This window comes from Physeter macrocephalus, chromosome 14 (assembly GCF_002837175.3).
Source record: "Physeter macrocephalus isolate SW-GA chromosome 14, ASM283717v5, whole genome shotgun sequence".
NCBI lineage: Eukaryota > Metazoa > Chordata > Mammalia > Artiodactyla > Physeteridae > Physeter > Physeter macrocephalus.
Window position 1 is genome coordinate 24,985,701 of NC_041227.1, and position 18,068 is coordinate 25,003,768.

The 18,068-nt window shown below is 50.9% G+C and overlaps 1 protein-coding gene across 7 annotated transcripts; it reads left to right on the forward strand.

Annotated features, from left to right (window-relative positions):
- Positions 1–8,012: 8,012 nt before the first annotated feature.
- COX4I2 (cytochrome c oxidase subunit 4I2) lies at positions 8,013–17,378 on the forward strand. Of its 7 annotated transcripts, none has more exons than XM_028499992.1 (8): positions 8,068–8,148; positions 8,547–9,112; positions 9,912–9,988; positions 11,500–11,535; positions 12,606–12,687; positions 14,096–14,260; positions 15,069–15,200; positions 17,138–17,378. In XM_028499992.1, the coding sequence occupies exons 2-8, from the start codon at positions 8,977–8,979 to the stop codon at positions 17,272–17,274; spliced, it is 765 nt and encodes a 254-aa protein (XP_028355793.1). In that variant the 5' UTR covers positions 8,068–8,148; positions 8,547–8,976; the 3' UTR covers positions 17,275–17,378. The 7 variants fall into 7 exon arrangements, with proteins under 7 accessions (XP_028355797.1, XP_028355793.1, XP_028355795.1 ...); XM_028499994.2 differs by having other exon boundaries at positions 15,069–15,170; XM_028499995.1 differs by having other exon boundaries at positions 8,547–8,716; positions 9,952–9,988.
- The last annotated feature ends 690 nt before the right edge of the window (positions 17,379–18,068 follow it).

Genomic DNA, 18,068 nt, shown 5'->3' on the forward strand with positions numbered 1-18,068 from the left:
ATAATGTAGATAAAATCCTGGAGAGGAGAGAATGGATGAAGGAAACCCTCTAATTCTGTGTATGAACCAACACAAGTCCTGGGCTCCACCCCAAGCTGACCCTGTATGGAAGACACCCCAAGAAGGCGAGCAACGCTTTGAGTACTGACACCATGTAAACCACTGCCCATATCCCAGACTAACCTCTGCACCAGGCAGACCCAAACCACATAGCAAAGCTTTGAAAGTTAAACTGATATTAGAATCACTGCCTGCAGCAGGTGACATAGAACATGCAGTCTGCACCTAACCAGGTTTGCCTGCTACTAAAAAAGAGCAAATTTCCAGAGGCTTTTTAACAGTACCCAGAGTCTCAGAAGATAATATTGAAAATGTCCAGGATACAATAAAAAGTTACTCATTAAGGAACATCCAACCAATTTTCAAAGCAAAAGACAATAGATGCAAACCATGAAAAGACCCAGATGTTGGAATTGTCATACAAAGACTTCAAAGCAGCTATTATAACAGTACGCTGTGAGGGAAAGATGGGTGCTTAAGAATGAATGCGAAAACAGACATTCTCAGCAGAGAAATAGAAACCATAAAAAAAGAGCCAAAAAACAGGCGGTGTTGGTCAAAAGGTACAAAGCCTCAGTAATACAAGACAAACAAGTTCTGGAGATCTGTACAGCACAGGGCCTGTAGTTAGTATTGTATTGTATGTATACTTAAAAACTTGCTGGGTGTGATGAATTGGGGGATTGGGATTGACATATATACACTAATATGTATAAAATGGATAACTAATAAGAATCTGCTGTATAAAAATATAAACTCAAAAATTAAAAAAAAATGTTTTACAGAATAATAAAAAAAAAAACTTGCTGGGAGGGTAGATCTTATGTTAATTGCTCTCACCACAAAAGGGAAATCAATTTTTTTTTTTTTTTTGCGGTACGTGGGCCTCTCACTGTTGTGGCCTCTCCCGCCGTGGAGCACAGGCTCCGGACACGCAGGCTCAGCGGCCATGGCTCACGGGCCCAGCCGCTCCGCGGCATGTGGGATCCTCCCACATGCATCAGCAGGCGGACTCAACCACTGCAACACCAGGGAAGCCCGGAAATCAATATTTTTAAAGGCGGGGGCAGGAGGAAACTTTTGGAGGTCATGGATAAATTTATGGCCTTGATTACTGTGGTGAAATTTTCCGTAGTGTATACTTACCTTCAAACTCATCAAGTTGTATACATTAAATATCTGTAGCTTTCTCTATGTCAATTATACCTTAATAAAATGATTTTAAAAAGAATCACTGAATTATACTAAGAAAAAACAAAAAAAAGTAAATGACCAAATGACAATTTTAGAACTTAAGAAACACAATATCTCAGATCTTAAAAATTCACAGGATGGTCTCAATAGCAAAGGGAGATGACAAAGAAAAGACTCAGTAAACCTGAAGCTAGATCAATAGGAGTGATCCAATCTAAAGAAGAGAGAGAAAATATTTTGAAAACTGAACAGAGACTTAGGGACATGTGGGAAAATATCAAAAGATTTAATATGCACGTCATTGGAGTCACTTAAAGGTGCAGAAAAATAATTTTTTAAAATGATGACTGAAATTTTCCCAAGTTTGGTGAAAAACTTAAATTTACAGATTCAAGAAACCCAGAAAACTCCAAACAGGATAAACTCAAAGACAACCATGCTCACACATCTCATAATCAAACTAAAAACCACCAATAAGGAAAAAACAATCTTTAAAGCAGCCAGGAAAAAAACCAAAAGAACCAAAAGCCAAAAACATTTTACATTTAGGGGGTCATGGAGGCCAGAAGATAGTGGAACAGCATCTTTAAAGTGCTGCAGGTTGGGACTTCCCTCGTGGCACAGTGGTTAAGAATCGGCCTGCCAATGCAGGGGACACAGGTTCGGGCACTGGTCCGGGAAGATCCCACATGCCGCGGAGCAACTAAGCCCGTGCGCCACAACTACTGAGCCTGTGCTCTAGAGCCTGTGAGCCACAACTACTGAGCCCACGCGCCTAGAGCCCATGCTCTGCAACAAGAGAAGCCACTGCAGTGAGAAGCCCATGCACTGCAACGAAGAGTAGCCCCCGCTCGCCACAACTAGAGAAAGCCCGTGTGCAGCAACGAAGACCCAACGCAGCCAAAAATAAAATAAATAAATAAAAAAAAATAAAGTGCTGCAAGGGACTTCCCTGGCAGTACAGTGGTTAGGACTTCGTACTTCCACTGCAGGGGACATGGGTTCCATCCCTGGTTGGGGAGCTAAGATCCCGCATGCCACACAACACGGCCAAAATAAATAAATAAATAAATAACAATAATAACTAAAAAATAAAGTCCTGCAAGAAAAGAACTGTCAACAACTCTACATCTAGCAAAAATATCCTTCAGTAATGAAAGTAAAATAAAGACATTCTCAATGAAGGAAACTAAGAGAATTTATCATCTGTGGACCTGCTCTAAAAGAAAGTTAAAGGAAGCTCTTCAGGCTGAAGGGATATAACCCCCGAGATAAACTTGGGAGTTTAGGAATAAATAAAGAGCAACAAGAGGGTAAAAATATGAAGAAGTATAATAGATTATATTTCTCCTTTCAAGTTCTTTAAAATATATATGACTTGAGAGCAAAAACCCTAACATTTTTTGGGGTATTTCAATGAATGTAGATGTAATACATATATGATAACTATTATAAAGGGGAAAAGGTAAAGGCACCTTTATGGTTTTAATGCATCTATCTTTTACTTGAGGTGTAAAGTATGAACACGAAATAGACTGTCAAACGTTAAGTATGTATATTGTAATCCCTAGAGAAACACAGAACCTACGAAAAATTAATACAAAGATATACAGCCAAAAAGCCAATAAGTAAATTAAAACGGAAGAGTAAGAATAACCAAATAATCCATTGCACAGCTAGATCCCAATTCATCCCAGTCTGGAAGCAGAGGGACCTGAGTAAACAGGCTTGATGGGTAGAGCATGCAGGAAAAGTGAGCCGCACAGGCTCCGGACACGCAGGCTCAGCGGCCATGGCTCACGGGCCCAGCCGCTCCGCGGCATGTGGGATCCTCCCACATGCATCAGCAGGCGGACTCAACCACTGCAACACCAGGGAAGCCCGGAAATCAATATTTTTAAAGGCGGGGGCAGGAGGAAACTTTTGGAGGTCATGGATAAATTTATGGCCTTGATTACTGTGGTGAAATTTTCCGTAGTGTATACTTACCTTCAAACTCATCAAGTTGTATACATTAAATATCTGTAGCTTTCTCTATGTCAATTATACCTTAATAAAATGATTTTAAAAAGAATCACTGAATTATACTAAGAAAAAACAAAAAAAAGTAAATGACCAAATGACAATTTTAGAACTTAAGAAACACAATATCTCAGATCTTAAAAATTCACAGGATGGTCTCAATAGCAAAGGGAGATGACAAAGAAAAGACTCAGTAAACCTGAAGCTAGATCAATAGGAGTGATCCAATCTAAAGAAGAGAGAGAAAATATTTTGAAAACTGAACAGAGACTTAGGGACATGTGGGAAAATATCAAAAGATTTAATATGCACGTCATTGGAGTCACTTAAAGGTGCAGAAAAATAATTTTTTAAAATGATGACTGAAATTTTCCCAAGTTTGGTGAAAAACTTAAATTTACAGATTCAAGAAACCCAGAAAACTCCAAACAGGATAAACTCAAAGACAACCATGCTCACACATCTCATAATCAAACTAAAAACCACCAATAAGGAAAAAACAATCTTTAAAGCAGCCAGGAAAAAAACCAAAAGAACCAAAAGCCAAAAACATTTTACATTTAGGGGGTCATGGAGGCCAGAAGATAGTGGAACAGCATCTTTAAAGTGCTGCAGGTTGGGACTTCCCTCGTGGCACAGTGGTTAAGAATCGGCCTGCCAATGCAGGGGACACAGGTTCGGGCACTGGTCCGGGAAGATCCCACATGCCGCGGAGCAACTAAGCCCGTGCGCCACAACTACTGAGCCTGTGCTCTAGAGCCTGTGAGCCACAACTACTGAGCCCACGCGCCTAGAGCCCATGCTCTGCAACAAGAGAAGCCACTGCAGTGAGAAGCCCATGCACTGCAACGAAGAGTAGCCCCCGCTCGCCACAACTAGAGAAAGCCCGTGTGCAGCAACGAAGACCCAACGCAGCCAAAAATAAAATAAATAAATAAAAAAAAATAAAGTGCTGCAAGGGACTTCCCTGGCAGTACAGTGGTTAGGACTTCGTACTTCCACTGCAGGGGACATGGGTTCCATCCCTGGTTGGGGAGCTAAGATCCCGCATGCCACACAACACGGCCAAAATAAATAAATAAATAAATAACAATAATAACTAAAAAATAAAGTCCTGCAAGAAAAGAACTGTCAACAACTCTACATCTAGCAAAAATATCCTTCAGTAATGAAAGTAAAATAAAGACATTCTCAATGAAGGAAACTAAGAGAATTTATCATCTGTGGACCTGCTCTAAAAGAAAGTTAAAGGAAGCTCTTCAGGCTGAAGGGATATAACCCCCGAGATAAACTTGGGAGTTTAGGAATAAATAAAGAGCAACAAGAGGGTAAAAATATGAAGAAGTATAATAGATTATATTTCTCCTTTCAAGTTCTTTAAAATATATATGACTTGAGAGCAAAAACCCTAACATTTTTTGGGGTATTTCAATGAATGTAGATGTAATACATATATGATAACTATTATAAAGGGGAAAAGGTAAAGGCACCTTTATGGTTTTAATGCATCTATCTTTTACTTGAGGTGTAAAGTATGAACACGAAATAGACTGTCAAACGTTAAGTATGTATATTGTAATCCCTAGAGAAACACAGAACCTACGAAAAATTAATACAAAGATATACAGCCAAAAAGCCAATAAGTAAATTAAAACGGAAGAGTAAGAATAACCAAATAATCCATTGCACAGCTAGATCCCAATTCATCCCAGTCTGGAAGCAGAGGGACCTGAGTAAACAGGCTTGATGGGTAGAGCATGCAGGAAAAGTGAGCCTGTGGGTTTTGTTGTTGTTGTTGTTTTGCCGTACGCGGGCCTCTCACTGTTGTGGCCTCTCCCGCCGTGGAGCACAGGCTCCGGACGCCCAGGCATGGGTTTTGTTGTTGTTGTTGTTTTGCCGTACGCGGGCCTCTCACTGTTGTGGCCTCTCCCGCCGTGGAGCACAGGCTCCGGACGCGCAGGCTCAGCGGCCATGGCTCATGGGCCCAGCCGCTCCGTTGCATGTGGGATCTTCCCAGACCGGGGCAAGAACCCGTGTCCCCTGCATCGGCAGGTGGGCTCTCAAGCACTGAGCCACCAGGGAAGGCCAAGCCTGTGGATTTTTATGTGTGTAATTTTGGACTGATTAGAGAGGGTACTTTCCACAGGGGCCAAGGAAAGCCTCTCTGAGGAGATGATATTGAGTTGAAATTGGAAGGACAATGGTGGGGTTTGGGGTGTCTATACTTAATACCCTCTTTCTTGCCCAAGTTCTGAAAACAACTGAGTCAAATGAGGAGTCAGATATATTGAATCCAAATAACATTTTGTTACCATTCCAGTTACTACTGCTGCATAACAAACCACCTGAAAACTTAGTGTGTAAAACAGCTGTCTGATGTTAATGGATTCTATTGGTTGGGAATTCAGAAAGGGCACAGCAGAGATGTTCCATAATGTCTAGGATCTTAGCTGGGAAGACTCGATGGCTGAGGTGGACTTGATGGCCAGGGACTGGGATCATCTGGAGATGTACACGGCTAGAAGTTGAGACTGGGTGTAGGCTGGCACCTCAGCTGGGCTGCAGCCAGAGCACCTACATATGACATGGGCTAGTTTGGCTTCCTCACGGCATGGTGGCTGGGTTATAAGAGAGAGCATCCCAAGAGAGTCCATGGCATTTTATGATCCAGCTTTGGAAGTCACACAGCATCACTTTTACCACGTCCTATGATTAAAGCTGTCACAAAGGTGCACTCAAGTTCAAGGAATGGGGACATAGATGCCACCATTTGATGACAAGAGTGTCAAGGTCACATTGTAAAGAGAACGTGTGGAATTGGAGATATTGTTAAGGCCACAATAACTGATAAACTTGTTTGTAGACCAGAGTTTAAGTCTGTGGGTGAGAAATGAGGTGCGTTGCTCCAGTAAAACCTTTCTCATGGAAACACGCCAGTGGGAATAAATGAGTCTTGTTCTTGAGAGAAGAGCATTTCAGCAGAGGGAGAGCAATTACAAAGGCACTGCCATGGGCAAGAGTGGAGTATGTTCCAAGGCCTGAAAGGCAGCATGGCTGGGGCATGGTGGGAGAGGAGAGGTTGATGGGGGAGCTGCATTTGCTGAGTTTGGCAGGAGGGACCTTAAATATCAGGCTAAGGAGTTTGCTGGGAGGCCAGTGGGTGCTAAGGAAGTCTGAAAGATGCCATGAGGCTGTCCCCACAGGGCCAGAGTCACATCAGGGGACACTATCCCCATGGCCATGAGGCAGTTGAGTTTGAGAAGACAAGGCTTTGGGACTTGGCCAGGGTCCCTCACACCCTGCCCTGTGCACCCTCGGTTTGTCCTGTGGTGCAGAAGGCCCTGGGAGATCAAGAACAGAAGCTGCAGACCATTCCGTGTGGAGCCCCAGGGGGGGATCTGAAGGGACCAGTGCCTATCCCAGAGTTAATTTGACCCCCTGCGCCCCCAGGATCCCACGGCCACAGCCCTTCGCCAAGGTGGACTATTCTCTTGGTGGTCAGAGCAGAGCACTGGGCTGGACCTCAAGGCAATGCCCACACTGCCCATAGCTCCATCCATAGCCTGGCTGATACGTCACTGCTGTGGGTACCTCTAGGAGAAGCTCCGCTTAGACCATCGCATTCACCCTCCTGGTCCGCAAGCAGAGTTTGGGTGTGACTGGCATTATAGAAACGTGGAAAGGAGGCCATGCAGGCAGCCACGAAGAGGGGCTGAAACCAGCAGAGGATAGAGCTGGGACTAGAATCCTAGAGGTGGGCCTCCCAAGCGCTCAGTTTCACGGCCCCTGATAACCAGGGGGTCCTTTGATGTCGTTTGTATACATCTGCCCAGGTCGGGGGTGGTGGTGATGAGGACCCGGACCCCAGGCCCGGGATGCCAATGCAGCAAGTTCTGTCGAAGCCCCACCCCCGCGCCCCTTCTCCTGGCTCGAGGCGAGCTCGGATACCCGTCCGGCCGCTTCGTGCCCTTCCTGCGGTCAGAGCGTGAGGGCTTCACGGTCCTGCTCCGCTCGGGGAACGTCTTCGCCTCCTCTGCCTTTGCGGTCGCCTGCAACGTGGGGGCTCCGGCTTGCACCCTCACTGACCACGTGGTGGGGGCGGAGCCTGAGCGGGTTGTAGGGGGCGGGGCCCTGGTGACGGACAGGGAGGGCCTGCGTGACAGTTGGGGCGAGGCCGGAGCAGGTGCGGGCCTGAGGGGAGTGACAGACTGGGCAGGGCCTCGGGGAGGATCTAGGGAAAGGGAGCTGTGCCCTGCGGGGGCGGGGCTTGCTGACAGGGTGGGGGCTCGGCTGGGGCGTGCTGTGGCGGGGAAGGACAGAAAGAGGGAAGGGCTGGGGAGCGGGTTGTAGGGGGCGGGGCCCTGGTGACGGACAGGGAGGGCCTGCGTGACAGTTGGGGCGAGGCCGGAGCAGGTGCGGGCCTGAGGGGAGTGACAGACTGGGCAGGGCCTCGGGGAGGATCTAGGGAAAGGGAGCTGTGCCCTGCGGGGGCGGGGCTTGCTGACAGGGTGGGAAGGGCTCGGGAGTGGGCGGCACCACAGAATGACAGAAAGAGCAAGGCTGGAGCCAGGGCGAGGGTTTAGCGCGTCTTGCGAAGGCAGTGCGGGAAGGACTAACTGGGCAAGGGGCCGGCCGGGGGCTGAGCGATTGAGGAGGAGCCTCAGGGTATGGGCGGGGCCGGCGGGCGGGCTCAGCTAGGCGAGCTGGGAGAGGCCAGGGATAACTAACGGGACTGGGGTAGGGCTGGAGATGGTGGAACTCTAGACTACTAGGTAGAGTCCAGAGGTGCGGGCAAAATGACTGTGCAAGGGGCCAGGGAAGGATGACTGGCAGCTCGAGGACGGGGAAGGAGGGAGAAGACGAGGGACGTAGGTGAGTAGTGTGAGGCAGGTGGCAGGACCTAAAATAACGGCCGCCTGTGGGAGAGGGGCCAAGAGGCCATGAGTGACAGCCAGAGGGGTCGGCCTCAAACGTCTCCCCTGCAGCTCTGCGAGGAATTCCTCTTCCGGCTGAACAACGCGGGCTTCGCTCACTTCGTGCCCCAGGTGTGGTGGTGCAGAGATAACACACCTGCCGGAAGGAGGTTTCCATCTTCCAGGCCACCACCGGTCCCGTCCCGTCCCAGTGAAATCCAGCCGAGGGCGTCCACCTGCTCCTGATCGCGCCACGAGATCGTTCCTAGGGCCGGGAAACCCACCACTAGCGACCGCCCCCGGCCCCGTGGTAGCCCTGGTTCGGCGTCGGTTCTGAGCCAGCCCTCCTGCCCACAGTTGCAGAAGAGCTTTCTGGACTGGTCCCTGCTGGATCTGCGGGTCTTCGCACGACGTCCTCCGAGCCTGCGCTGCCGCCCGGGCACCTTCATGCTGGCGCTGCCCGTCGCCCTGAAGGCCGCAGTGTCCCGGAATCACAGTGTCCCTGCTGGGAGTCAGCTTTCCAGCTGGTGGGCGGGATCGGCCTCTGCTCTGCCCTGACCACGCCCCCTCTGTTTACCGGCCCCTCCCTCCGCCCAACTGGCCCCATCCCCTTAGTGCCTCGGTTGCCCTGCTATTCCCTGGCCCACTCTTACATGCAGTCCCCGCCCCTAAGGATAAGCCCCGCCTACTCCTACCTTCTGGTCTCTGACTACCCTATATCTCCTCCCCAGTCCCTGCACTTCTTGGCCTGGCCCCCTCCTATCCCAGGCCTCCTCTCCATGTTCAAATGGCTCCAGGGGCTCCCCAGGGGCTGGGGATACGGGTCCGCAATGCTTTGTCCAACACCTCTTCCTACTTTCGGCTTTGTGTCCTCCATGAGGCTTGCTCTTCCTCAGTATCTCCTCTGGGCTGGGAGGCCAGAGGTGGGTCCTGCATGAAGCCTGAATTGGAGGGGAGGGGGTCGTACCAGCAGGATGCTGAGATTGTGGCTCAGGTCTTTGTGTCTGAGCAGAAACTCAGGGCCTCCCTGAATCTGATCAAGTGAGAGAGAGCTGCTCCTTTCTGTATGGGTTCCTACTGGGGAGTTGGAGCCGCAGGGCCGCCTGAAAGGGACAGATCCCTCTCACCTCCTATTCCTGCTGTTTCTGAAATCTCAGCCTGCATTCACATGTAGGGCCCCTTGCCGTGAGTGGTGTGTAATGCCTCATCTGGAGCCCACCTTATGCCCACCAAGGTTCCCAGGGAAGACTCCTACTCCTCGGCCCCGGGACACCTGAGTGACCTGCTTTATGGGAGAGTCTGACTATTTCCAGGTTCCAGACCTCAAGACGCTGCTGGGCATCGCCCTCTAGGCAGTGGTGCTGCCCTATATCAATCTTGAGCCTCCGGGGAGCCTGCCATCACCCCATCACCCTCAGCCCAGGGGCCGGCTTACCAAACAGATGTTCCTTGTCACAGCACTGCTCCACATCTGGAGCCTGGAGTTCCCACAGAGATGGGGGTGGGAGACGGTAGAGAAGAACAGAGGGTCAAGTTCTCCAGGGTCAAGTTCTCCCTTGGGAGGCCCTTGTAATGGATGGGGAAACTGAGGCCCAGAAATGGAGCCACTTAGTCACGAGTGTGGCAGCAGTAGAGCCTACACATTTGCCACTCACCCCAGTGCAGCCAGCATCCACCTGCCCCTGGAAAGGTCTGACAAGACTCAAGGTGTGTCCTCCCCAGGTTGCCTGAAGGAAGGCCTTACCTCATCTTCTGTCCTTAGGGCTAATCTTCAGGACACCCTGGACAGCATCCAAGAGGTAAGGTGGTCCTCTTTGGGTTCTCTCAAATCTGGAATTCCCTTGATCATGGGGAAGGGGGAGGAGCAGGCCCCAAGAGTAAGCATGGCCAGTCCTGGGAGCTGGGGTCTCTTGGACATCCAGGAGACTCCCACACTGCCTTCTCACCTCCCAGAATGGAGGTGACATGCATCCTGCCCACTCTACGGTCTCTCTAGCACCTCCCCCTGAGTCCCTCCTCTTCAAGACTCATCTGCTTCCAGGGCACTAAGCCCCTTCCTCCAGGCACTGGCTAGAGCGGGTCTCTATGGCTTCACTGGACTACAGGAACCCTGATGGGTGGGTGGGTGCTCGGCACACCTCAGGGGACCAGAGCTTGGAGACCTAGAAAGTTCTGGCCCCAGGACACAAAAGAATTCACAGCCTTCACCCATCAGTCCAGAATCAGTATTCTAACAATTCCAAGCCATATTTACTGAACGCATGTTCTGCTCCGTTTAACCACATCACTCCCCTACTTACCTTTTTTGGCTTCCCAGCTTTAAAAGAAAATCCAAGATCCACACCGTGGCTTATGAGGCCCTGCTTGGTACTCCAGCCTCTCTCCAGCTTTCTCCGTTGCCCATTACACTCTGGCCAAGACGGCCTCTCTCTGTTCTGTGAACACACCTGTGTTTTTCTGCCTTTGGGCCTTTGCACAGGCCTCTCTCTGCTTGGAACTGGATTGTAAGCCCTAAAATGGCAGGGACCGTGTTTGGTTTTGTTTGTCTCTAAATCCCCAAGCATTTAACCTGTTAAACAATAGACAATAATGCCAGCTGTAATAGGTCTTAATAAATAATTCTTGAATAAATGTGCCTGATGCACATTATTCTATTGACATATTTAATCTTTACAACAATCATGTAAGGTAAGAGATATCATTAGCTCTCTTTTTCAGAAAACAGAAACTCAGGGAGGTTTGGCCATTTGTTGAAGGTCACACAGCTAAGATTTGAACCCAGGGGGAGGCTTTTTTCACCTTTCATTGAGTATGAGGGCGTTCGTGCCAGGTGGTACACCACAGGCCAGCTCCCAGATTCTAGATGCTTGTAGCTTCCTGGAGCAGGAAGGCATGGGGTCTGGGCTGGAAAGTTGCCAAGACTTGGGTCCTCAAAAGCCCTAAGAGAGCATTCCAGGCGGAAGAAACAGCGGTAAGCAAAGGTGTGAAGGCAGGAAGATCCAGCTCTTGGGACAACCGGACTCACAGGGCTGGGCCAGCCCAGGACACACAGCCAGCTGGTCCCAAGGCTGCGTCGGCTGGGGTTCTCCAGAGGCAGGACCCCGGTGGGCAGGGAAATTGAGGCGGGGAGTCATTGCGCAGCCCCTCTCCCCAGTCTGTGGCTGGGAACCCCCAGGGACGCGGGCTGGGCTCTCCCAGGCAGGACGTTCCCACGCGGGGGCGGTCCTGGGAAAGGCTGTGGGGCGGGCCCGGAGGCGGGCGCCAGCGCTCAGGTCCCTCTGCAGCCTGTTCTCTGTTACTTGCTCCGCAGACCCGGGTCGCGCTCTGGCTTCCGCTGAGCCGCACGGTAAGTGAGTGGGTGGGGAGACCCCCGGCTGCCCAAACCCGGGCCGGTGGCGGACGCGGCAGGGACTCCGGCTTTTACCATCCGGTCAGGGCCCGTGGGGGCGCTGCTATAGAGGAGGATGGGGGGGCGGGGGGGCGGCTACTGGCAGCTCAGAATTGAGGGGAACTTTCCTCCGTCCGCATATGGGGAGCCATCTTTTTCCTTAAATGTGGATTACTCCTTCCCTCCACATAGGTGGGGCTCTCAACCACTTATCACTGATGGGGAGCCCTTCCTTTCCAGACGTGCGGCCCCTTCCCACTTTCCATATATGGTACACCCCTCCCTCTCTCTAATGACTGGGTGCCTCTCTTTCCCTAGATGTGGGGCCTCTTGCAATTTCCAGAAGTGGGATACCCCCTTCTTCTCCCCAGATGTGTACCTCTCTTCCTCCCTGTCCCAGTTTGGTCCTTGTCCTCCTCTAAGTCCCCTCCTCACCGCCCTGGGATGCCAGACCCTGAGATTTCCCTGGGGCTGGGGGGTTGGGCTCGCCTGTCTCCCTCCCCCACTAGGACCAGCAGAGCAGGCTTTCCAGGCACGTAGGCAGCCAATTATGGGGGAAGGGGTGGGGGCCAAACCATCTGCAGGAGACCTTGGCAGATGGCCCTGTAGCGAGGAGAGTTATGCCAGGACCTGCTCCCTCCCTACCTGGACTCCCACCCTGTTTCCTCCAGAGGGCAAACAGCTGAGAGAGGTTTCCCAACCTAGCCACCATGAGCTGGGGCTGGAACCAGAACCCAGGCTCCCAGACCCAAACTGTTCAGGTCCTGCCTTAAGAGTTAGGCCTCCTCCCACTTCTCAGATGGTAAACTGAGGTCCCAGGAGGGGGCTCCAAATGTCTAGGACGCCCATCAACCCCCATAGGTATATCATACAAAATTAGAAGGGGCGGGGACAGGAGGTGACCTTGAAATCCTGGGGACCAGTCACCCAGCCACAGCACCTGTGAAAAAGCTGTTCCTCTGTCTGGATCCTGAGGGGAAGGGGAGAGGGCAGAGGGCAGGACTCATCCACACACACACACCCCCCAGATGTCCTTTAGAGCTGCCTGGAGCTTGGTGCTGAGGAAAGGAGGACTTGGAATTCGAGGGATCCACAGCCCAGGAGGCACTGGTAAGACCTGGACACCCACCCCGCCCTGACCCTTGCCTAACTGCAAGGCCAGGGTCAAGGGTCCTGTCTGCACGCTGCCCCTGGTCCCTTTCATGCTGCCCTGGGCCTGCTCCAAACCATTTCCCATGATCCTACCCCTTGGTCCGGGGCCACATTCTTCCAGGAAATAGAGACAGCCGTCCCCTCCTCCCAAGCTTTCTCAGGGTCTGACCCCCATATCTCAGGCCCCTAAGGCCTTTGTGTCCTGAGGCTGAGGGTGCTGACAGAACTTTGGACCGCCTTTCCAGACCCTTGTGTCCATGCTACTCAGAAGAAAGAGGCCTAAAGTAGGAGAGACTTCAGCCAGACAGAAGGGCCTTCCTGACCCTCTGGAGAATAAAAACAGATAACATTTATTGAGCCCTTACTACGTACCCTGAGCTGTGATAAACTTTTTGCAGAGATTAACACATTTAGACTTCACAGCAGCCACATGAAGTGGATGCTATGCTGTTATCTCCATTTCTCAGGTAAACAAACAGGACCAGAGCCAGGACTCTTTGCCCAAAGCAGTTCCCATGCTATTTGGGCAAGGTGGTACCAATGCCCTCCTTGAAGGCATCTCTGGGCATTTATTATCTCTGACAAGAAACAGAAGAAGCTTTACTGAGACCCTTCTAGCACCTAGCCTTGTTCTGGACACTCACATGGAGCCCTTGAGGGCTTAGCCATCAGGGAAAGCTTCCAAGAATGGAAGCCAGAGGTAAAACCAACCTCTGTCTATCAGTGTAATTTATGGAGCATCTGCTGTGTGCCAGGCACTGTGCCAAGCCTTTTGAATGCATTATCTTGAAGCTTCCACAGCAGTGTGAGGTAGGATCTTTTACTCTCCCCACTTTCCAGATGAGGACATTGAACACAGTGAGGTAAAGGGGCTTGTCAGAGCTGGGCCGGGGTGGAACTGGGGTTCTGCAACTCCAAAGCTGTGCCCTTGACCACTCATTAAAAGCATAGGGATAGTGCTTTACAGTTTGTGGGGCAGTTTCCCATCTGCCATCTCAGGTTCATCACACTGAACCTTTCCCTACCCATTGCCTTTGCCTGATGTGCCCTCCTCACCCCGGATCTTCCCAGAGGACACAGGATTTGAAGCCAGAGGGGCTGAACTGCAGCCCTGGCCCGGCTCCCTTTTGCTCTGTGAATTTCGGCAAGTCCCTTAGCTACTCAGTTTCTTCCTCTGTAAGATGAAGAGAACAATATCACTGTCTCAGAGTGATGCCGGGCCAATGAGTCAACTCGCCCGAAGGCCTTAGCATGGCTCCTGGCACACAGTAAGTGCTCAATAAGTGCCACCCTCTTTGTTAATGTTACGGTTAGTGCCAGGACATCCCAGGGGCAGCCTGAACTCAGTTCCTCCCTGTGCCCGCAGCCCACGGCAAGGAGAAGATGCCCCCCTACACCAACTACCATGCCCAGCGCTCCTACCCCATGCCTGATGAGCCCTTCCGCACGGAGCTCAACGCAGAGCAGCAGGCCCTGAAGGAGAAGGAGAAAGGCAGCTGGACGCAGCTGAGCCACGCTGAGAAGGTGGCCCGTAGGTCTCAGGGTGGGGCTGGGGGCGACTTTGCAAAGAAGGGCCTGGCCTGTCACGGAGCAGTGGGCAGGGAGAGCCCCCAGCCAAGACAGCCAGAACCACCCAAAGACTTGAATGCATACTTGAGGGGTGAAATTCATTCCTTCGTTCATTCATTTTTTTATTCATTGAACTGTTTGTGCACAGCCTGATGCTAGGCGATGCTGGGGACACAGAAGTGAATCCCCCTGAGGGTTCCTGCCCTCGGGGTGCTCCCAGTCCAGTGGGGGAACCAACACAAACCCAGATAGCTGTAATACAGGATATGCGGCTGGGTGAGGTGTGTTCAGGGGGCTGTGAGAACCCAAAGGAGAGAGAAAGATGGAATCCTGCTGGGCCTTCCAGAGGAGGGTTGTTCCAGTTGGCTTTGGATGGTGAGGAGGAGGGGCTGCCAGGTAGTAGGAACAGCATGGGGAAGGATATAGGAGCTGGAGAGCATGGAGGGTCCTGGGCATCACTGAGTGGTGTGGGGAAATGGAGCAGAAAGAGGCAGGTGAGGTGGGTGGGAGAGCAGGGGCCTGACCCTGGGAAGCAGGAGGGATGTGTGACCCCAAGTGCTGCCCGCCAGAAGTGCCCCTGGGAGCCAGCTTTGCCATCAGCTCCTGGACATGCTTTGCACATCCTAGATGCTCAATAAGAATTTGCTGAATGGACAGCCTCTGCTGCAGGGAGGGGGAGGCTGGAGGTCCCTGAGGCCAAGAGTTGGCCCAGGGCCCTCGGAATGGATGCACCTGAGGCCCCTCCTCCCCCACCCCTCACCTGCCTCCAGTGTACCGGCTCCAGTTCCATGAGACCTTCACAGAGATGAACCGTCGCTCCAACGAGTGGAAGACAGTGATGGGCTGTGTCTTCTTCTTCTTTGGATTCACAGGTCTGCTGATTTGGTGGCAGCGGGTCTATGGTGAGTGGCAGTGTCTCACCTGGCCGCAGCCCTCGGCCATGGCCTTGTGGCCACAGCCACCAGCCAAGCTTTGATAAGGGAACTATGCTGTCACTCATCTGAAGAGTTTTGAAAAGTCCCCCAAAGAGATGTATGGGGAAGGGCAGAGCATGGATGCCTGGGTTGGAATGTAGGGACCCTACCTCTCTGGGCCTCAATTCTCTCATCTGTAAAATGGGAATAATAGTGCCCACATCTCAGAGTTCTTGTGAGGATTTAATGAGAAAACTGTTGGCTAGTGCCTGGCACATAGTTATGAATGATGTTGTTACTGATTGCTGTTATTAACAATGAACTTTTCAGTATATTGTTTTGGCTGCTATAACAAAGAGTCTCCAATGTACAAGAGCTTAAACAAGATAGAAGTTTTTTTCCTCTCTCACAAAAAAGGCCAGGGGGAGTATGGGGATTCCACAATATCAGACTCCTTTTGTCTTGTTGCTCTGCCATCCTTAACATGCAGCTTCCTTCTTGACATACAAAATGGCTGCTCCAGCTCCAGCCATAAAGCCTACATTCCAGCCAAGAAGAGGGAAAGGGAGGACACACTCTCTCTAAGGTCCAGAAGTTGCATCACTACTTCTGCTCACATCCTATTGGCTAGAAGTGATCATATGACCATGTGTAGCCACAAGGGAAGCTGGGAAATATAGTCTTTAGCAGAGTGGTCATGTACCCAACCGACCATTTATTACTACAGAAGAGTGATTCTCAAAGTGGAGTCTCTGGACCAACAGCTTCACTTGGGAACTTGTTAGAAATGCAAATTCTCAGCCCCACTCTGATCTACTGAGTCAGACACTCTGAGGCTGGAGCCCAGCAATCTATGTTTTAATATCCCTCTGGGTGATTCTGATGAGCACTCAGGTTTGAGAAGCACTGCTCTGGAAGTAGAGGGGAGGATGTTGGGGATGAAGTGGCAGTCTCTGCCTCAATTGACTTCACCTCCAGGGGCCTCACTTTGTTTCTTCTTCTGTAAAAGTGTGATGGGAATTCCTACCTTGCATGAGGATGAAATGAGAGAACCTTTGGGAAAAATTCTATTCTAGCCCAATGTTTGGTACTAATAGGTGCCCATAAAGATCTTTCCCTTCTTTCACACCCACTGGAATAGAAAGTACCAGGGACAAAGGTCAGGCAGGTTAAGTTGGCCTCAGGGGCAGATGGACCAGGAAGTAGGATGTGAGCAGGGCTGGGAGCTCTGGCCCCCAGGCCTTTCTTGGTCCACTCATCAAGGCACCTAAAATGCCTCCGTGAGTTCACCCTTTCGGTCCCCATAGTTTTAAAGTGAACACCCCTATCCTACCTCCCACTCCCAACCCCTTCAGGAAGCATAAGAAACTATCTCATCCTGGACCCTTCCCAATAAGTGGGAGCAAACTCAGTAATTATAGTTATAGTAGCTATCATGTATTAGGGGTTTTCATATCTTCCCTCATTCTGTCAATTGCATTATAAATACTAACACATTCAATCCCCACAACCCTAGTGGACAGGACCTGTTTTTGACAGGTAAGGAAACTGGGGCTCAGAGATGAAATGACTTGTTCAAGGTCACACAGCAAGGGAGTGGTGGAGCTGGGATTTGGACCCAGAAAGACTTCAAACCAGTGCTCCTCTTACCCTTGGGTCACAGAGTAGGTGAGGAAACTGAGGCTCAGAAAGGGGAAGGACCTTGGCCCAGTTCCCACACCAAGTCTAAGTCAGAGGGGGGATCATACCTCAGAGGTCCCCAGAGTGCAGCTGTAGTGGGGAGTCTGGTGGGGAATGGACTGGGTGGCAAGGGGTCCTCATGCAGGGCACCCTGACCTTGTGCCTGGACACCCTGGCTCAGCGGGAGGGGGTGGGCCTGGCAGGGTCCCGCACGCCCCTGTCCCTACCCGGTTCCTTCCCTGCAGTGTTCCCTAAGAAACCCATCACCCTGATGGATGAGTGGAAGGCCCAGCAGCTCCAGCGCATCCTGGACATGAAGGGCAACCCTGTGCAAGGCCTGGCATCCCGGTGGGACTATGAGAGGAAGGAGTGGAAGAAGTGATGTGGCATCCCAGGTGCTCACGCTGCAGCTCTGCCCTGGCCCGGAGCCTGTGGAGGCCCCTCCCCGCCACTTAACCCCAATAAAGCTGGCCTGCTCTCATCTGCCTTTAGTCTCCACCACAGTCTCTACCTGCCATAAAGCCTACATCATACCTAAAATTGGGCGGGACAGTAGGTGAGAGGCAGTAAGCCACTTTCCAGGGCCCCACTTATCAGGGAGGGCTTCCTGGAGGAGTAGAGGTTGGGGTTGAGTCTTAAATGATAGGTGGGATTAGGAAAGGCAGGAAGGAGAGGGAAGGCATTCCAGGTGGAGGGAATGGCTTGAGCAAAGGTAAGGACACCCCTATATTCAGTCAACTAACAAATACTTACTGAGTATCTGCTGTGTGCCAGGTACTAATCTAGGCCCTGGGGATGAAGCAGTGAACAAGACACACAAAGTGTCTGGCCTCATGGAGGAGGTGTTTCTTTACGTGTGTGTGTGTGTGTGTGTGTGTGTGTGTGTGTGTGTGTAGGGGGGGAGACAGAAAAAGGAATAAGTAAGTATAATATACAGTATGTTACACAGTAATCAGTGCTATGAAGGAACAAAATAGAGTAGGATAAAGGGACAGAGCTAAAAGGGGTTTGTGGGTGGTAGGTGAAGCCTCTTAGAAGAGGTGGCATATGAGAAGACAAAACAGCAAGTGCAAAGATCCTGAGATAGGATTTTAGTTTGTCAGTTTGTGGAATGTGGAACATCAAGGAGGCCACAGTGACTGGAGTAGAATGACTTGGAGAATAGTAGGAAGATGT

Bases quoted from the DNA above. Each gene is read 5' to 3' on its own strand.
- COX4I2 (XM_028499992.1), top strand. From the start codon at position 8,977: ATGGCTCCAGGGGCTCCCCAGGGGCTGGGGATACGGGTCCGCAATGCT. The intron at 9,113-9,911 runs GTGGGTCCTGCA...TGTCCTCCCCAG, and splicing joins TCTGGGCTGGGAGGCCAGAG to GTTGCCTGAAGGAAGGCCTT. The intron at 14,261-15,068 runs GTAGGTCTCAGG...ACCTGCCTCCAG, and splicing joins CCACGCTGAGAAGGTGGCCC to TGTACCGGCTCCAGTTCCAT.